At 34.4% G+C, this 20150-nt stretch overlaps 1 protein-coding gene across 1 annotated transcript in view; it reads right to left on the reverse strand.

The window, feature by feature from the left end:
• LRP1B (LDL receptor related protein 1B) overlaps positions 1-20150 on the reverse strand; it is a 1933320-nt gene that overhangs the window by 664271 nt on the left and 1248899 nt on the right. Inside the window, exons 26-27 of the mRNA XM_024122386.1 lie at positions 14119-14283; positions 13587-13831 (exon numbers count right to left, since the gene is read on the reverse strand). Of these exons, the coding sequence (XP_023978154.1) occupies positions 13587-13831; positions 14119-14283 (410 nt within the window). The remainder of the gene's footprint in view (positions 1-13586; positions 13832-14118; positions 14284-20150) is intronic.

Consider the following 20150-nt stretch of genomic DNA (forward strand, 5'->3'; position numbering starts at 1 on the left):
CCCTGAGAACTATAAGACACTGATGAAAGAAACTGAAGATGACACAAATACATAGAAAGATATACCATGCTCATGGATTGGAAGAATACTGATAAAATGTCCATACTATCCATAGCAATATAAAATTCCAATGCAACCTCTATCAAAATACCAATGACATTTTTCACAGAAGTGGGACAAATAGTCCTAAAATTTGTATGAGACCAAAAAGACCTCAAACAGAACAATCTCAAGAAAAGAGAACAAAGCTAAAAGTATCACACTCCCTGATTTCAAACTATACTACAAATCTATAGTAATCAAAACTGTATGGTACTGGCACAAAACAGACCTTGAGATCAATGAAATAGAATGAAGAGCTTAGAAATAAGCCCACACTCATATGGTCAATTTACTTACAACAAAGGAGCCGAGAATATACAGTGGGGAAAAGACAATCACTTCTATAAGTGGTTTTGGGGAAACTGGACAGCCATTTGGAAAAGAATGAAACGGGACCACTTTCTTACACCATAAACAGAAATCACCTCAAAATGGATTAAAAAGTTAAATGTAAAGCCTGAAATCATAACACTATTAGAAAATATATGTAGTGTGCGCTTTGACTTTGGGTTCAGCAATTTTTTTTTTTTTGCATCTGTCTCCTCAGGCAATGGCAACAAAAGCACAAATAAACAAACGGGACTATATCAAACTAAAAACCTTCTGCACAACAAAGGAAACCATCAACAAAACAAAAAGGCAATCTATCAAATGAGAGAAAATATTTGCAAGTCATATATCTGATAAGGTTTAATATCAAAAGTATATAAAGAACTCATAGAACTCAATATCAAACCAACAATCTGATTGAAAAATGGGCAGAAGATGTGAATATACATTTTTCCAAGGAACACATGCAGATGGCCAACAGGTACATGAAAAGGTGTGCAACATCACTAATCATCAGGGAAATGCAAATCAAAACCACAATGAGATATCACTTCATACCTGTCAGAACGGCTATTATCAAAAAGACAAGAAGTAAAAAGTGTTGGCGAGGATGTAAACAAAAGGTAACCCCCATGAGCTGTTTTCAGGCATGTTAATTGGTGCAACCTCTATGGAAAACAGTATGAAAGTTCCTCAAAAAATATAAAAGAAAACTACCATATGATACAGTAATTCTAATTCTAGGTGTTTATTCAAAAAAATAAAAACATTAGTTCAGAAAGATATATACACCCCTATGTTCATTGCAGCATTATTTACAATAGCCAAGATATGGAAGCAACCTAAGTGCCCATCAGTAGATGAATGGATAAAGAAGATGTGGTATATATACAAAATGGAATATGACTCAGTAATAGAAATAATGTAATCTTCTCTTTTGCAACAACATGGATGGACTTAGAAGATATTGTATTGATCTCAGTCAAATAAGTCAGAGAAACAAATTACTATATGTAGAATCTAAAAAACAAAATATAAAGACAAACAAAACAAAACAGAAACAGAGTCATAGATATAGGGAACAAAGTGATGGTTGCTAGAGGGCCAGGAGCAGGGGGTTGGACGAAATAGGTGAAGGGGATTAAGAGGTACAGTTGTAAGATATATGTCATTGGGTGTAAAATATATTATCTGGAATATAGCCATAAATATTTTAATAACTTTGTATGGTGACAGATGGCTATTAGCCTTATTGTGGTGACCAATTTTTAATGTATTCTATAAATGTCAAATCACTATGTTATACACCTAAAACTAACATAATATTGTGAACTATAATTCAAAATAATAAATTAGTTAAAAAAAAATCTTTGCTCCAAGAGAGGACACAGAAAAAGAGGGCGAACCCACTGGATGGGAGAAGGTGGGCATACTGAAGAAGAAACTCATACTTTCTCCATGTTTACAAACAACTTCCTTTATAAGGTGAGGGGAGGGATGATGAAAAGTAAAACAAAGTAACTAAGAGAATTGTCCATCTGTCTATATCTATCTATCCATCCGTCCATCCATCTGTCTGTCTTTCTATCATTTACTCAACAACACTTATACCATGCTCACTATTTGCCAGGTATCTTCTGTGCTTTTAAGAGACTAATGCACTTTTTAAACTATTAAATTTTATATTTGAAGAAATAAAGAATGATAATGATCATGCTGTCAGGATATGACGAAGCTAGAATGTGAACCAGTCTGGCTCCAGAATCTTCCTGTAGATTACTATGGCTCCTAAGCTGATTGCTATGAAGGTTGTCTTTCTTTGTATTTATATTTTGTTACTTAAGAATATAGTACTATTGTTTAATAAGTTATATTTTTTAGTAAAAAGACTTGGACATTTATACTAATATCTAGCCTCAGACATACTTAGGATCACTAGGACATATGCAAACAACTCCATTGAAATTGTTCTAAATAAAATTACAGCTGACCCTCCTCCAGGTTGCCAAATCTAATGAATACCGTGCTTGTATGTCTTTATCTTTCTTGACTTCTCTGCAAGAGTTAACATTTTTGGCCACTGTCATCTTGAAACTCTTCTCTTACTTTTTTTGACTGTGCTCTCTTTTGGTTCTGGAATCCCTTGGCCACCCTCTTCTCAGCATCCTTCTTGCCTTTCTCTTGAATGTTAGTTTTCTCCAGGGTTCTGTCCCTGTCCTTTTCTCATTTTCTGAAATATTCTTAGGAAATCTCATTTGTTTTCTTGTCTTCAACCTACAATTGAATGACTACAAAAGCTCTAGCTCCAGCCCAAACTCTTCTTGTCTTTATAACCCTGAATACTCAACTATACATACTCAACTATGTCCCAGAGGTACCTAAAATTCCATATATCCAAAGTGTAAGTTTTCAGTTTATCCTTTAAATCAGTTGTCAGTAAACTTTGGCCTGCAGGCTAATACTGTTCTATGAGTTACTTTTTTAAATTATAGGAAAAAAATAAAGAATAACATTTCATAACACATGAAAATTATATGAAATTTACATTTCATTGTCCATAAATAAAATGTTATTGAAACACAGCAATGCTCATTCATTTTTCATATGACTGCTGTTACACTACCTCAGCCAAGCTGAGTAGTTCAACAAAAACCATATGGCCCATAGGGCCTCAAACACTTACCATCTGCCTTTCCACAGAAAAATTTTGCTGACCTCTCCTTTATGTGGTCTCTATGTCACATTTTTGATGGTGAAACCAATTACAGAAACCAGAAAAATAAAGACATCCCAAATTTTCCTTTTCTCCCCAAACTCCCCTACTCCACAAATCTCTATCACTATGTTTTACTGACTTTGCCTCTAAGTATATCTCAACTCTACCATTCTCTTTGTCCTGGTATCAGCTATCTCCTGATCTACTGAAGTAGCATCCTTTCAGTCTCCTACTGTAGTTCTGTCTCTCTCCAGTCCGCCCCTTGTACAGATGAAGTCAAGTTTCAGCATGCACATCTGCTCTTTTCACTCCATTGACCAAATACTTTTAATGTTTTTCTCCTTCCTTTAGGGCAGTGGTTCTTAAGGCAGCATCAGCATTCCATGGGATTTGTTAAAGATGCAAAACCTCAAGTCATACCCCAGACCAACTGAATCAGAGTATCTTGGGTAGAGGCCATAAATATGTGAGTTAATGATCCCTCCAGTAATTCTGATGCACGTTTAAGTTTGACATCCCTGGAACCACTTATCCTAAAGGATAAAAATAGAAATTTCTTTGTAAGGGGACTTTTTAAGTCCCACCATGGTTTGATTCCAACCCAATCTTGTTTCCCATTTATTCCCTCCTTACTTTTGGCCGCTCTAACCTGCAAATGAGGAAATAAGAACCCAGAAGTTAATTAATTTGCCTCAGGTAACAAGGCTAGTGAGTGACAGAGGAAGGAATTGAATTAAGCTAAGCCCAAGGACCTTTTAGGACCACACGATGCTACTTTTTAAAATATATTTACTATACTCTTATTTTAAAAATATGTCCATAATAATAATAATTGATTGATCCTAGTTGTTAATTTAGTCTGTTTTCCTTCTAGACTACAAACTCCAAGAAGCTAAGAATTAGTTTGTCCCATGTAAATGTTGTCAGTAACACTTGACTCTCTACTGCCATCTGGAGATTTGATATAATAATTCCAAGGAGAATCTCAATAAACAAGAACTCAGTCTTCTGCCTGTAGAGCACAGTGGTTTAGGCAAGAGCTCTGGGGTCACGCTCCCTGAGGTCAGATAACTGGGCAATCATCCTGTGGCTATTAGACCTTGAACAAATTACCTAGAATTTCTCTGCCTTAGGTTCTTTATCTGTAAAACTGGATTGCTAATAATCATCTTCATGGAATTACAATGAAAATTAGTGTGTTAGGTGATATAATTATAATTATTAATATTGTTCTTATAAAGGGCTTAGCTAGACTCTGTAGTTAACACAAATAAATAAATGATACTCCTTTACTCAAATATTTTATTATCTATGTGGGTAACTAAAACAGAATTAGGAAAATATTAAATAACCATACATGTTCTAAGTACTGAGATAGTTCTTATGGTGTTAACCATGAATGTGAAGCAGATAAAATCTGAATTATACAAAGATTTATAGTTGGTATGTGGCTTTGAAGTGAGAAAGCCTCTCAGAAAAAGATTTTTCCTGCAAATCTTTGTGCAGATTGAGAGTAATACCTGTAAAACACTAAATAAAACATGATATAAGTGTGTACCTTTCTTATTTTTACAAAGTCGTGATGATGAAACCATTTTTACTAGTGCTTAATCATGCAAGACCAGATCTCATTATCCAAACAGAAACTAACATATGGCTCAAGAAGGGTTTATCATAAAATCTTTATGATGTTTTTGTGTTGTTTTTTAATATACTCAAAATTTATTCAATTAATAACTGTGTTTTTCTGATAAAAATATATTTAGACTAGATGGTTTCATAAATGTAAATTATTCATTTTTACCTTAAAGGGAAACCTAAAATTTTGATGTTCTTGCTCATTAAAAAAGTAACAAATATGTTTATTTATGGAACTTCCCTCTGTGCTAAGGAAACAACATTCTCCCCAAGTATTTACTCAGTAAATCGCCATAAGTATCAACTACATGCTATAAATTCCCAATATACACCAGATACAGAAAATAAAAAATTTAGGTTAGAGTGCCCAGTTATCAGTCCAATTAATGGAATAGAGTGAATATATATCTTCCAAAGCATATGGAGATACAATGTGATTATACTAAATTATAATACAATGTATATAAAATTCTAGTTCTGAATTTCCCAGTATTTCATATTCAAGTTTTTGTCCTCGGTCCCTACGGTTGCTGTCACAATAAAACTATTACTTTGTGTCCTTCCTACTTTACTCTAGACTTTCTTGCTTTACTTTTTTGGCACAGGAGATATTATATATCCAAACCACCTGCCTTACCTCCAATTTCCCCCTCTTTAATATCATCTTCACTTTAATATCATAACTTCATGGCTAATACATAAAGCCTAAGTGTCACTTCTATGACTAGAAATATTTGGGTTTGGCACCAAAATCAAAGGCAAGAAAAGTAAAAATAAACAAATGGGACTACACCAAACTAAAAAGCTTCTGTACAGCAAAGGAAACCATCAACAAGACAAAAGGGCATACTACTGAAGGGGAGAAAATATTTGCAAATCATATATCTGATAAGGGGTTAATATCCAAAATATATAAAGAACTCATAGAACTCAATATTAAACAGACAAAAATCTGATTAAAAAATGGGCAGAGGCTCTGAATAGCCATTTTTCTAAGAAAGACATACAGATGGCCAACAGGCATATGAAAAGGTGCTCGTAATCACTAATCATTGGGGAACTGAAAAATCAAAGCCACAATGAAATATTACCTCACACCAGAATAGCTATTATAAAAAAGACAAGAAATAACAAATGTTGGTGAGGATGTGGACAAAAGGGAACCCTTGTGTTCTGTTGGTGGGCATGTTAACTGGTGCAATCACTATGGAAAATAGCATGGAAGTTCCTCAAAAATTTAAAAATAGAACTACCATATGATCTAGCAATTCTACTTCTGGATATTTATCTAAAGAAAATGAAAAGACCAACTTGAAAAGATATATACACCCCTATGTTCATTACAACATTATTTACAATAGCCAAGAGATGGAAAAAACCTAAGGGTCCATCGATGGAGGAAGGGATACAGAAGATGTGGGATATGCATGTGTGTGTGTGTGTGTGTGTGTGTGTGTATAACATAATATTATTCATAAAAACGACAGAAATCCTGCCATTTCTGGCAACATGGATGAACCTTGAGGGCATTATGCTAAGTGATATAAGTCAGATGGAGAAAGGCAAATACTGTATGATATCACTTATATGTGGAATTTAAAAAACAAAACAAAAACAAAAACACCAAGCTCATAGATACAGAGAACAGAACAGACTAACAGATTGGTGGTTGCTGGAGATGGGTGTGAGTGGCAGGGGGGAGGTGGGGTTTGCCCATTGAAATAGATGAAGAAGGTCAAAATGTACTAACCTCCAGTTATAAAGTAAATAAGTCACGGAGATGTAATATACAGCATGATGATTATAGTTAATAATATTGTATCGTATAGTTGCAAAGAAAATAGATTTAAAAATAAATATAGAAATAATATAAGAAAGACAATGATCTAATTTTCATTGGGGTTCAGTGATGCTATTGCTTCTTGGAAGGGCTTATGTTCATGTATTTGTTTCTGGCAACTACAAAAGATTATATAACTTGCTAACAGCAACAATAAAACTCAAGACTATAAAATATGGAAAATGATATTTATGGATAGATACATGCCTTGAAATTATTAGGGACAGAATAGAAATGAACTAAAATCAAACTAAGTGTCTAAAAATAGACAAATAATTGGGAACACTTTTGATAGTCACATGTGATGTGAAAATATGTAGTTATTAAAAACGAGATAAGGCATCAATGATAGCAAGAGAGTTGCTAATGCTAAGTGTAAAAAGGAAGATACAAAATTAAAAATAAAGCATGATATTAAATATGAAGAGATACAAAAGCTTTCTTAATTTAGCAAAGAATGAATCATGGACTATGAAGTTGGGCATGCTCATTGAAACCCTGGTACTGCCTGCCTTTCAGTGAGATTTATTACTCTGAGTCAGGTTACTTTACTTCCCTGAGCTGCAGCTTCCTCATAGAAAGTGGGAATAACTATCTTGTTTGATAACTCTGATGATTAGGAAAAAAAAGTAAAACCTAAATGGCACGTAGTAGTTCATCAACAGATAATGAAAGTTTTGTTTATTATTGTGTTATTCAATACCTCTGTTGAAATAACCAGAGGAAACAACATGGAAATGTTTGTTGCTCTGGGAGCTGGAAAAATAGGTTTACATTTTTTCTGTTCCCTGTTTTTCTACATTCTATAACTTACTGGTAATGTGCAAATATTATTTCACGATGTTAAATAAACTTTTAAACATCCCTTTTACTAACATAACCATAATTTTTATGTCATGCACTAGTGTATGAGGAGTGGTGATAGATGGTAACCTGAATGTAGAGAAAAGAGATTTGATAATCTACTCATTCGACTGCACCTGGATTCTCTTGATAAATCAATCATATTGCTCTCCTTCAGATTGTGTTTCACATTTTTATTGGCATTTTTCATTTAAAAATTGATATGTTTATAAAAGTATGATATTAAGGCCATTATGAATTATTTACATATGAGAAAATGTGTTCAAAACTGTCTTAAAACAGTAATGTAACCTAAATTTCAACAAAAGGAGGCTAGGAAAATGATATGATCACAACAACTGTTACTTTTTAACAGTTAACAGATATATATAAACACAAAGCACTGATTATGTATGAGACACCATTCTAAGATCTTTTCACAAAATAACTCATGTTTGATATGATTATATTAAATGATGATTAACTCATGTTTACTAGATGCTATGATGTAAATACTATTATCTCAAGATGAGGAAACTGAGGCACACAGAGGTTAAGTAAACTGCCCAACATCATACAATTAATAAATCATACGGATAGGATTTGAACCCAGGCAGTTGGACTCTCAAGGCCATGCCATTAACTCTAAGTTCTTATACCATAAAAAAAATTAGATTTAAAATACCCACTAGTGCTCCTTTATTTCATATGTTTACTCTTTGATTTGTTTCTTCTTAATACCATATAACAACAACATTAGACACACAAAAAAATTCTAAACTAGATTTTCTTTTTAAAAAATTCTAAGTGTCCAATAACCAAACTGGAAACTTATGCATATAATGAATGCTTACTTGTAAGAAAACCGGTGTTAAAACTTTAATTAATTTCCTACTTGGAGGATTAGATAACTTCAAAGAATATTTCTAACCTTTATTTCTTTAATTTGTGAGACATACATTTCAATTTTATAAAACCGAACATCATGTATTTTTAAAATGTATTAGTTTTCATGAACCTCACATTATTATTCACCAGAAAACAAGGGGCTATTATTGTACTTGTGTTAAAGCTGAACCTTTGTCACCATTTTCATTATAATTCTACCCTTGGGAATAAAACAAGTCAGTAGATTTCTGCATCTTCCTACCTCCACCTCCCAGCAGTGAAAGCATTAATTCACTGAAGCAGATAAACAAGATGGATAATGATTGTTATATGCTCAGTGATCCTTACAATGGGGAAAAGTAGAATGTTGTCTGATCATTCTCAAATTTGGAAACTGACTGAATTTCCTTTAGGAAATAGCAAGTTCTCATCATGGGTGGCATTCTCTCTTGTAGACTAGAAACTAGAATATTTGCCCTGAATTCTGGGAAAATGTTACATTAGATCCATATAGTAAAAACTTCCTTATTTTATGCGAAGTGGAGAAGTCACATATAAATCATCTTTTAAGTAAAGATGTCAAGAAAATCCCCCCTCTACCAAATGAGTTACACTGAATGTCTCACTTCCTTTCTATATATATGAAATTGTCAGCAAAGCTCGGAAGTATCATGTTTCTTCCCTTTCTATGAATTTGCTAGGGATCATGACAACGTGTGTAAATCAGACAGTTATTAAATGAAATACAATGATTCCATTTTGAGGGAGGGAAAAATATAATACATAGACCCAGGCCATTTTTCATGGTCCAATTCATTTAAATTTTTCCAAACATAAAAATTAAAGTTCCCACAAAACACTGAAAAATGTGGGTACCAAACCATATAAGTACACATTTTTGCAATTATAACAATTAAAACCAATCCCATAAGTGTTTATGACTAGATACTCCTCCATACTGATGGAAGGTTTCAGAGAAGAATATCTTTTTTTTTCCATGAAGAATTCCTCTTTTACTTTTATTATTTTAATATTTTTTTTCCTTTTTTTTGTTTTTCTTTTTTAACATCTTTATTGGAGTATAATTGCTTTACCATGTTGTGCTAGTTTCTGCTGTATAACAAGGTGAATCAGCTATATGCATATGTATATCCCCATATCCCCTCCCTCTTGCGTCTCCCTCCCACCCTCCCTATTCCACCCCTCTAGGTGCTCACAAAGCACCAAGCTGATCTCCCTGTGCTATACAGCTGCTTCAACTAGCTATCTATTTTACATTTGGTAGTGTATATATGTCAGTGCTATTCTTTCACTTTGTCCCAGCTTACCCTTCCCCCTCCCTGTGTCCTCAAGTCCATTCTCTACGTCTGCGTCTTTACTCCTGCCCTGTCCCTAGGTTCATCAGAACCTTTTTTTTTTTATTCCATATATATGTTAGCATACTGTATTTGTTTTTCTCTTTCTGACTTACTTCACTCTGTATGAGAGACTCTAGGTCCATCCACCTCACTACAAATAACTCAATTTCATTTTGGGCTTGCTGGGTCATATGGTAGCTCTATTTTTAGTTTTTTTAAGGAACCTCCATACTGTTCTCCATGGTGGCTGTATCAGTTTACATTCCCACCAACAGTGCAAGGGGGTTCCCTTTTCTTCACACCCTCTCTATCACTTGTTTGTAGATTTTTTGATGATGGTCATTCTGACCAGTGTGAGGTGATACCTCATTGTGGTTTTGATTTGAATTTCTCTAATGATTAGTGATGTTTACCATCCTTTCATGTGTTTGTTGGCAATCTCTATGTCTTAGAGAAGAGTATCTTTTTTATTGGACTAGTGGCATATTCTGGTCAGAATCATGATTTCTTGCCTTATTTCAATTTAGTTAAATCCAGTATATTTATTGAATACATATTAGGCACAAAAATGCCTAAGTTGTTTTCTCCCTTTAATGTTCTCATGCTTTGCAGGTCTGTAGGATGAAAGGAGTAGAGGAGCTAAGGGTAATAGGAAAGGATTAAGGTGACTGCTTACATAATTTAGGGTGTGTAGAAAATCCCATGTGACAAAGAAGGATCAATTATATAAGAAAATTAAAAGTGAGAAATTTCTAGTTTCTGGAAAGATAACTAGATTTAATCAGAGTAAGTCAGAGAGAGAGCACAGAAAATTTTACCAATGAGGACATTTTGGTAGGAGAAATAGTTTCAAGGGAGAATTAAGGCCAAATATTGAAGAAAGACACAGGAAACACATAGAGTTTTTCAACCACAGAGGTGAGTATTTTTAATCAAGTCTAAAATAAGACAATACCACATGAATTTAAAATAAGTCTTGAAGTGTGGTCCATAAGACCAGAAATGCCAAGGAAGTGGAAGATCTGCTTACTCTACACTGGAAGAGGGAGAAAAGGAGAAAATGTATCCTCTTTGAGAAAGAGCTTGTCATTTGAGTATCATAAGTCTCAAACAAAAGTATGCTCATGATAAGGGGAACATTATTTGCATTGGAATGAGATTTCCATATGTTATGACATATATCATGATGGGGAAGAGTCAGGTAAGAGGTATAAAAGAATGAGCTGATGTTACACAGAATGGCCATGGTACCCTGGGGAAAAGAAACAAAAAAGAAAGAAAAAGAAATGTGAGGCTTAGAATTAACTCTGACAAGGATTGAGTGGAGGAAATGAAATCACAAAACCAAGGTAGAGATTACTATTGACCAAAATGTGGAATACATAGGGATAGGTAACACACCTGTCGATGTGAACTGAATTCTCTTAAAATAGAAAAGCTCAAAGCAGATGGTTTATCCTTTATTATACACTATTCCCTCTCTTCCCAATATACTGCACAGTGACCATTTGGGGGCCAACATAAATGTGTCCTTGGTGTCTTCCTTTAATTTATTGATCATATTTAGGTAATAGACTCCAAATCTGAAGACATTCCACAGCTTCCCACAGTATCTTTTACTGATGCAATAGCAGTGACTAAAAATTGGGGGACTTGGGTTAAAACACTTAACTTCTAAGATTTCTCTATTTGTATGTAAAATAAATAAAAAGCAAAGAAAAATATCCTGAGCTAATTAAAATAAAGGCTGGCACCACTTCCATCATACAATACATAAAATATTAATAACTGTCAACTTACAAAAGTTATTTTACAGTTTGAATATTATATGATTAAGGTAAAAATATTTCTGATGATTAATTTATAACAAGCACTTACCCTGTGGCTGACGACTGGGATGGTATATCTGAAGGTCAAATGGCTGTGCACTAGTTTTCTGAATCTGTCCCAGCTTACCCTTCCCCCTCCCTGTGTCCTCAAGTCCATTCTCTACGTCTGCGTCTTTACTCCTGCCCTGTCCCTAGGTTCATCAGAACCTTTTTTTTTTTATTCCATATATATGTTAGCATACTGTATTTGTTTTTCTCTTTCTGACTTACTTCACTCTGTATGAGAGACTCTAGGTCCATCCACCTCACTACAAATAACTCAATTTCATTTCTTTTTATGGCTGAGTAATATTCCATTGTATATATGTGCCACATCTTCTTTATCCATTCATCTGTTGATGGACACTTAGGTTGCTTCCATGTCCTGGCTATCGTAAATAGAGCTGCAATGAACATTTTGGTACATGACTCTTTTTGAAATATGGTTTTCTCAGGGTATATGCCCAGTAGTGGGATTGCGGGGTCGTATGGTAGTTCTATTTGTAGTTTTTTAAGGAACCTCCATACTGTTCTCCATAGTGGCTGTATCAATTTACATTCCCACCAGCAGTGCAAGAGGGTCCCCTTTTCTCCACACCCTCTCCAGCATTTATTATTTCTAGAGTTTTTGATGATGGCCAATCTGACCGGTGTGAGATGATATCTCATTGTAGGTTAGATGAGTCTAATAATTCCTGATGTTTAGCTTTTATCCATTTTCCTTTTTTTGAAAAAGAGTGAGTAAAACTAAAGGAGTAGAGGAGCTAAGGGTAATAGGAAAGGATTAAGGTGACTGCTTACATAATTTAGGGTGTGTAGAAAATCCCATGTGACAAAGAAGGATCAATTATATAAGAAAATTAAAAGTGAGAAATTTCTAGTTTCTGGAAAGATAACTAGATTTAATCAGAGTAAGTCAGAGAGAGAGCACAGAAAATTTTACCAATGAGGACATTTTGGTAGGAGAAATAGTTTCAAGGGAGAATTAAGGCCAAATATTGAAGAAAGACACAGGAAACACATAGAGTTTTTCAACCACAGAGGTGAGTATTTTTAATCAAGTCTAAAATAAGACAATACCACATGAATTTAAAATAAGTCTTGAAGTGTGGTCCATAAGACCAGAAATGCCAAGGAAGTGGAAGATCTGCTTACTCTACACTGGAAGAGGGAGAAAAGGAGAAAATGTATCCTCTTTGAGAAAGAGCTTGTCATTTGAGTATCATAAGTCTCAAACAAAAGTATGCTCATGATAAGGGGAACATTATTTGCATTGGAATGAGATTTCCATATGTTATGACATATATCATGATGGGGAAGAGTCAGGTAAGAGGTATAAAAGAATGAGCTGATGTTACACAGAATGGCCATGGTACCCTGGGGAAAAGAAACAAAAAAGAAAGAAAAAGAAATGTGAGGCTTAGAATTAACTCTGACAAGGATTGAGTGGAGGAAATGAAATCACAAAACCAAGGTAGAGATTACTATTGACCAAAATGTGGAATACATAGGGATAGGTAACACACCTGTCGATGTGAACTGAATTCTCTTAAAATAGAAAAGCTCAAAGCAGATGGTTTATCCTTTATTATACACTATTCCCTCTCTTCCCAATATACTGCACAGTGACCATTTGGGGGCCAACATAAATGTGTCCTTGGTGTCTTCCTTTAATTTATTGATCATATTTAGGTAATAGACTCCAAATCTGAAGACATTCCACAGCTTCCCACAGTATCTTTTACTGATGCAATAGCAGTGACTAAAAATTGGGGGACTTGGGTTAAAACACTTAACTTCTAAGATTTCTCTATTTGTATGTAAAATAAATAAAAAGCAAAGAAAAATATCCTGAGCTAATTAAAATAAAGGCTGGCACCACTTCCATCATACAATACATAAAATATTAATAACTGTCAACTTACAAAAGTTATTTTACAGTTTGAATATTATATGATTAAGGTAAAAATATTTCTGATGATTAATTTATAACAAGCACTTACCCTGTGGCTGACGACTGGGATGGTATATCTGAAGGTCAAATGGCTGTGCACTAGTTTTCTGAATCACACTGACATTCTGCCCTGTCCACTTGTTGGCTTTTGACAATGTGTTGGTCCTCCAGTCCGTCCAATAGACATCACTCCCATATAGAGACACAGCAAAGGGATGAGAAAGGTATTCATGACCTCGGATGATTTCTATCATGCCTGTTCCATCATAGAGGGCTGAATAAATGGCATCTGACCTAAAGAAAAGGAAATGCATCAGTAGTATATCAAAACTCATTCAGATAGTCCAGTGATGTGCTTATACTATTTAGATAAATGACAAAAAATTTGTATAAAAAATATTTTATGGGCCTGTATCTGATTTGTAGAAACATTAAAAAAAGCCATCATAATGAAAACAAACAAAAATCACCACTGATGTCAATGTGTGTATACATGATATGTGCACATGAGAACAATTTTTATTTCGTAAATATTATCTGAGGAAGGTAACAGAAAATAAAGAAAAAATCATTTTCTAAACCTGGCATCTGTCCAAACTATCCTTTTTTCAAAGTGGTCCACAGTGAGTCCATTAGGCCAAGCCCCTGTTTTCATGTCTTTGTAGATGGTTTTTCTCCCAGCACCACTCATGGAGGCAGATTCAATGCGAGGAAAGTTGGCATCCCAATCTGTCCAGAAAAGAATTCTGAAGAAAAGGAAAGAATGCTCTTGTTTCAGTCATTCATTTCACAAATATTTACTGAGTGCCTATGACACGCTAGGCACTGTCTAGGTAAACAATCACAAGAGAAACAGATGCATTATCTACCCTCACAGGGCTTATAGTTCAGTGGGGGAGACAGACTAAATAAACACATGAATATAAAATTACAGCAGCTGAAATATGTTCAAGAATAATTTTGTTATGGGAGAGAATAGCAGGTGCGTGATCTACTTAGAGAAGGTAATCAGGAAAAGATAGCACTTTGAGGAGGTAATATTTACACTTAATCTGAGAGATGAGGAGAGCAGTATAAAGAGCAGGACATGAAAAATAAACAGCAGATACAAGAGCCCTAATGGGGGAAAAAAGTGGGTGACTGAGGAACAGAAATAAGGCCAGTGTATCAGAAACGGGGCAGTGAGGAGGAAAGGGGAAGAAGGTGAAGTTGAAGAGGGTGATCTTATGGATCTTGCAGGGTAAGGTAATTATTTGGGATTTTATTCCAAGGGAATAGAAGCACATTTAAGCAGGGGAGAAACATGATATCATATACAAGTGGATTATAGAGAGGCAGGAGAATGGGTACATCAGGTGGTTATTTTAAAGGACCAGGCAAAGACGGTAGTGGTTTGGGATATGGTGATAGCAGTGAAGTGAATGGATTCAAGGAATATTTTGGAGGTAGAACTAAGTGCCAGGACTAAATGATAATTGGATGTAGGGAATGAAGTAGAGAACAGAATCATGGATGACTGTCAGTTTCTTGTTTTGGCATTCTTAGATTAAGGACAGGCAGAGGGTGTGCAGGGAATCCATTAAGTGAAATGGGAAAAATGGAAGAGAAACAGATTTTGAGAGCTGGGAATTGAGTGTGCATGGGTGTGGATAGCAATTGAAAGTTTAGTTTTGAATTTTTGGATCTTGAGATGTTAAGACATAAAAAAGGAGATTTTCAGGAACCTGTGTGGTACACCAAGGTGAAGCTCAGTGAAGGTGGCAGAGTTGGAGACATGAATTTGAAAGTATTCTGCATGGAGATGATATTTAGATTCACATGAATGGAACAGATCATATGACAGAGGATACAGAGGGGAAACAGAAGGATATCATATATTTTTATTTATACAAACATGCAAGTGTTAGAATACAATTTATTTTTTACTAAATACTACTTGTAACTTTACAAATTCATGGTGTATAAACAGTTCCACACGATAGGCATCAAATGTTTCATGTTGTGCATTTGATTTCTAAGGCTATTAGGTAATAGATAGTTTATGTTTCATTGACTGTGGCCTAAACTGCTGATGCATGTTTCTATAATATTATAATATAGTTACACAACAATTCCACAATTATTACAACTAGCTAATGTTTGAGTGCTTACTGTACGTTAAATACTATTTTCAGAGCTTTATATAGATTATCTCATTTAATCCACCATGAGGCCATGGCTAAAGTTATCCATCTTTTACAGATGAGAAAACAAGCTTAGAGAAGTTAAATTACTTGACCAGGTTATATGGCCAGCAAGTGGCAGATGGAATTGGGAAACTGGATAGCTTAACTTCTGTTCTCATGCTTTTAACATCTAACTCTTTAATATCACGTCACTAAATAAAATAACAAAGGGAAAGCATCTGGTACTGGAGTAGGAACATGGTTGGTAATCAATAAATGGTAGTTGCCTTCTCCACCTTGGTAGTAGAACCAACCCAATGGACAGCATGGAGATTTGGGGAGGGAAAATGCAAAGAACTGGAGAGACACTGACAGTGCAACAAATTTTCCTATTATCAGTTCTGATAACATTTTGGTCAGAAGTGGTAAAGTTACTGGTAAAAATAAATTTGTTTTCATTATAATTGTATATAGCCTTGCTATTTTGCAATTCTTCCATTACTATAAATGATCCTTAGGTATATGAATTTGGTGGATATCTTGGAAAAATGAAACAATCCTCTGGAACAAAATTCAAAATGCAATTCAAACTTTCTTCTCTTTTAAAAACTTTATTATATCCATTTAAGGAAATGTGGAGTGATGTAAACTAAGTGTTCATTATGACTTCAATTTTTGAGAGGTATATAATCTCTTATAGGATATGGGAATTACAAATATGAAATGATTGGAAGACAATACAAAACATTATAGAATAAATTCAGTAAGTATGTTTGCTAAAGGCATGTGTGGTCAAGAAGATATTGACTTTCTTGATGAGTAGGTTCCCATACAACTTAAGTACTAGACCTTCAAAAAATGTCATTAAATAATTGTGTCAGCGTTGAATGGTGGCCATGCATAGGTTTTTGCACCAGACAAGCTTGCAATCAAATTTTCGATCTGTCACTGATTCCAGCGTACTTAATCTCAGCCTCCGTTTGCTCATCTGTAAATAAAAACTGTAATAGTACCACTGATCGGAGTATTTGATGAGGTAATGGATGTAAACAATTTAGCACACAGAATGGCTAGCACATAGAAACATTTGTGTTTACACAAGCATCCACACACATATTCAGAGAGAATATTCTTTTAAAGGCAAAATTCAAAGTCATTCCAAAGTATTAAAGAAATGGAGAGAGAGAGAGAGACAGACACACACAGAGGGAGAGAAAGAATGAGAATTAATACTAATGTCAATGTTTAAATGTTACAACAGCATGTATGTGAAGGTAGATTAGTTTTATAAAGTAAGCATGAGTCAAAGCCATGAGAAAAAAAATTCAGAGAAGTAGGTCATAGAATAGGTTTATCTCACAGAATATCTCTTAAGAAATGAGTTTATATTTTTTAAAAAAGTTTTTGTTTCATTAGCATCTTTAGGAGTTTGCATAGCTCTGGTGGTGGGAGTATATCCACAAAAACAATATCTAAATCATTCATTGTTTAACCACCAAATATTTGAATAAGTTACATAAACTGTTGGGGAAGGATAAAGATGAACATTAATATATCAGAGGACAATGTATTGATAATTGTTGAAGCTGGGTTATAGATACGAGGGAATTTATTTTACAATTCCTTTTATTTTGTGTATTTAAAAATTTCTAAAATAAAAGTTTAAAAGTGTAACTAACCCCAAATTAAGTAAATAGATAATTTTTTAAAATGTACCAGAGAACATTTATAAAATCTTATTGTTGGGAATATTTTTCTGAAAAGACTAAAGTTTAAGAATAGGATTGTTTTGTATGAGAAAGTGCTAATTATCTGGAAATATCAGTACTATATATTGCTTATAAGTTTTCACGTATGTAATCTGTTGCTAATTAAATAAAAAATAAAGCAAAGGTTAATTAATATAAAGCTGGTAGGCTATTTGGTTAAGTAGTTGAATGCCTTTCTTGAAAACGATGACTATGAAATGAATTATGTGTCTCACTTCAAATTTAATTTTGGATGCACACAACTTTTCACTGACACCAGGTTGTTACTTATCAGCTTCCCTTTAAACGTAGCATTAAAAAATTAAGATTATTTGAAGAAACAAGACCAACCTAGCATCGATTAAATTTATGATGATATCTTGACAAACAAGGTAAAGTAGAGAGATTTGCAAGTTTGAAGAAGATTAGGAAAAATAATCCCTGAAAACAAACACAGTGAATTTGAGAGTCATAGGTAGTCTGAGTATCTGTGGATAAGATCCCACTAGATCTAGAGAAAACTGTACTCCACACTCTGGACTGATGACCCAAAGACTTCTGAAACACTGTCTTTTGCCTGTATAACAAATAGAGAATTGGTGTCTCTCTTTTAACTTTCTACCTTCTTCTGCCTTATGTGGTTGCAGCAATTCCCAACATGCATATAAGTAACCCTGCAATTCTGCATTCTCTATATGTAGGTTTACCAGAAACAGACACTGTAGACTTTCAAATGCATGTTTCTAGTGGACAAAAATGTATGTCTTGGGACACTCTGAGGAATTATAAAATAGGTGGTCCCTTCATTTCTTCACTAAACATAGCAGCATTAAGCTGTTTCTTCTGCAGTAGTCACTAGAGTCCTATCTTTCATTAATTTAGGTGGGAAATTTCCAACACTTTTTATAAAATACATGTTCTAGAATTAGTTCCCCTAAAAATGTTCTTAACCTTGACAATAGTCAGTTAACAATCAATTTTAAAAGTTGATTTCAAGGATCATTGTTTCATAAAATTCTAGGCACTCTTTTGTATACTTTACAATGTGGTATTTTAAAAGAATCATTTTTCCCTTATTACTTTCTTTTTATGTTTAAAATTTATTAGCATTTCAATGACTGCATTATTTCTTCAAGTATATGAAGACTGAATATCCCTTCTTACAGGACATATGGAAATGTTCAACCATGATTGCTTTTAAAAAAGAGACTACAGTCTACTGATTCTATAGTTCCTGCATTCACAGGTTAGTCTGTATCAGGATTAAATTGGGTAAATGGACCATGAACAACTTGTACCATTATGGGCATGAAAGAGCTATTATAATCTATGAGGTCAAGGTGCAGAAGGTGAAAATAAAGGATCTTGGCAAAAAAAAGAGGTTACTTATCTATAATCTTTAGGCCTTTTGAAACCAACAATGTTATTAGTTTCATTTAGAAATGCTCCCAGATAAAATTAAAATTTTATTTAGATGTCTCACTAATCTTCACAATTACTATATCTGCTTCAACCAACTGCAATGGTTATAGCAGAGTCCAATTTATTATGATAAATGAAAACTAAATACCAGCAAAGAAGCAGGAAGACACCATGCAGTTACAGGAGCATAAAGGCAATGAAAGTTCAAGAACTGAAGTGAGTACCCTGTAGATTCTGAACTCCCTGGTGCTTGTTACTCCCTAATAATAAGCTTGATGTTGAGAGGAGATTCATGTACTCTTTCAGGTCACCTCAGCAATAAGTGTATTCCTTTAAAATGGAATGAAAGAAAAATAGCTCCTCCCTAAGATTCCCAATTTAGCATCTTGGAATAACTTGTCACTTGGGACACTGGGTCAAAATCCAGAATACTGAAGCAATGTGACATGATAGCAAACATGTCTTAAAATGTAAAATGAAGGTCTGTGGATTCTATGTTGAGGAAGCAAAGCACTGATTAAAACATTTCTTTTTTGAGATTTGTAAAAAAAGGTCACAAAGACCTTGACTGCTTCAGAAGATCATGTGATATAAATGTGTTTTATGGGGTTAATGTTATAGCTTGCTTTTTTTCTCAGCTATGCTGAGGGAACAAAGTGGCTGGTTGCAAACTTTTTCTTTCATTCATTATTGTCAAAGATGATAGTATTGCCCATTAGCATATTTTACTGTATACTTCACTCTCTTTAAGGTAGGTGTATCCTTGAGTTCCGGTAAGTTTCATATAAATTAAAGGTCTACTCATACACATTAATTTACTGAACAAGCACTTACTGAGCACAATTATATATGTTAAGGGCAGTGAAGGATTTCATAGACAAGGAAGCAACTCTGCCATCAGAAAGCTTATGATCTAGTAGGAAAGGTAATAGCATTTACACAAACTACATTTCTTGAAAAATTATCCAGTGGGTTTATCCTAAAATAAAAATTTTCAAAAAAAGTTTAAATGTCTTTGGAGCTCCTATAATTTTGATTCACAGCTTTCTTACCCATTTCATCAATAATGTGAGAAATAGGGGAATACTTATTTTTACTAGACTCTCAGCCTACTTTATGAAAGGTCCAATGTTTAAAAATTTGTCGGGCTTCCCTGGTGGCGCAGTGGTTGAGAGTCCGCCTGCCGATGCAGGGGACACTGATTCGTGCCCCGGTCTGGGAGAATCCCACATGCCGCGGAGCGGCTGGGCCCGTGAGCCGTGGCCACCGAGCCTGCGC

The sequence above is a fragment of the Physeter macrocephalus genome, chromosome 2 (assembly GCF_002837175.3).
Source record: "Physeter macrocephalus isolate SW-GA chromosome 2, ASM283717v5, whole genome shotgun sequence".
Taxonomy (NCBI): Eukaryota; Metazoa; Chordata; class Mammalia; order Artiodactyla; family Physeteridae; genus Physeter; species Physeter macrocephalus.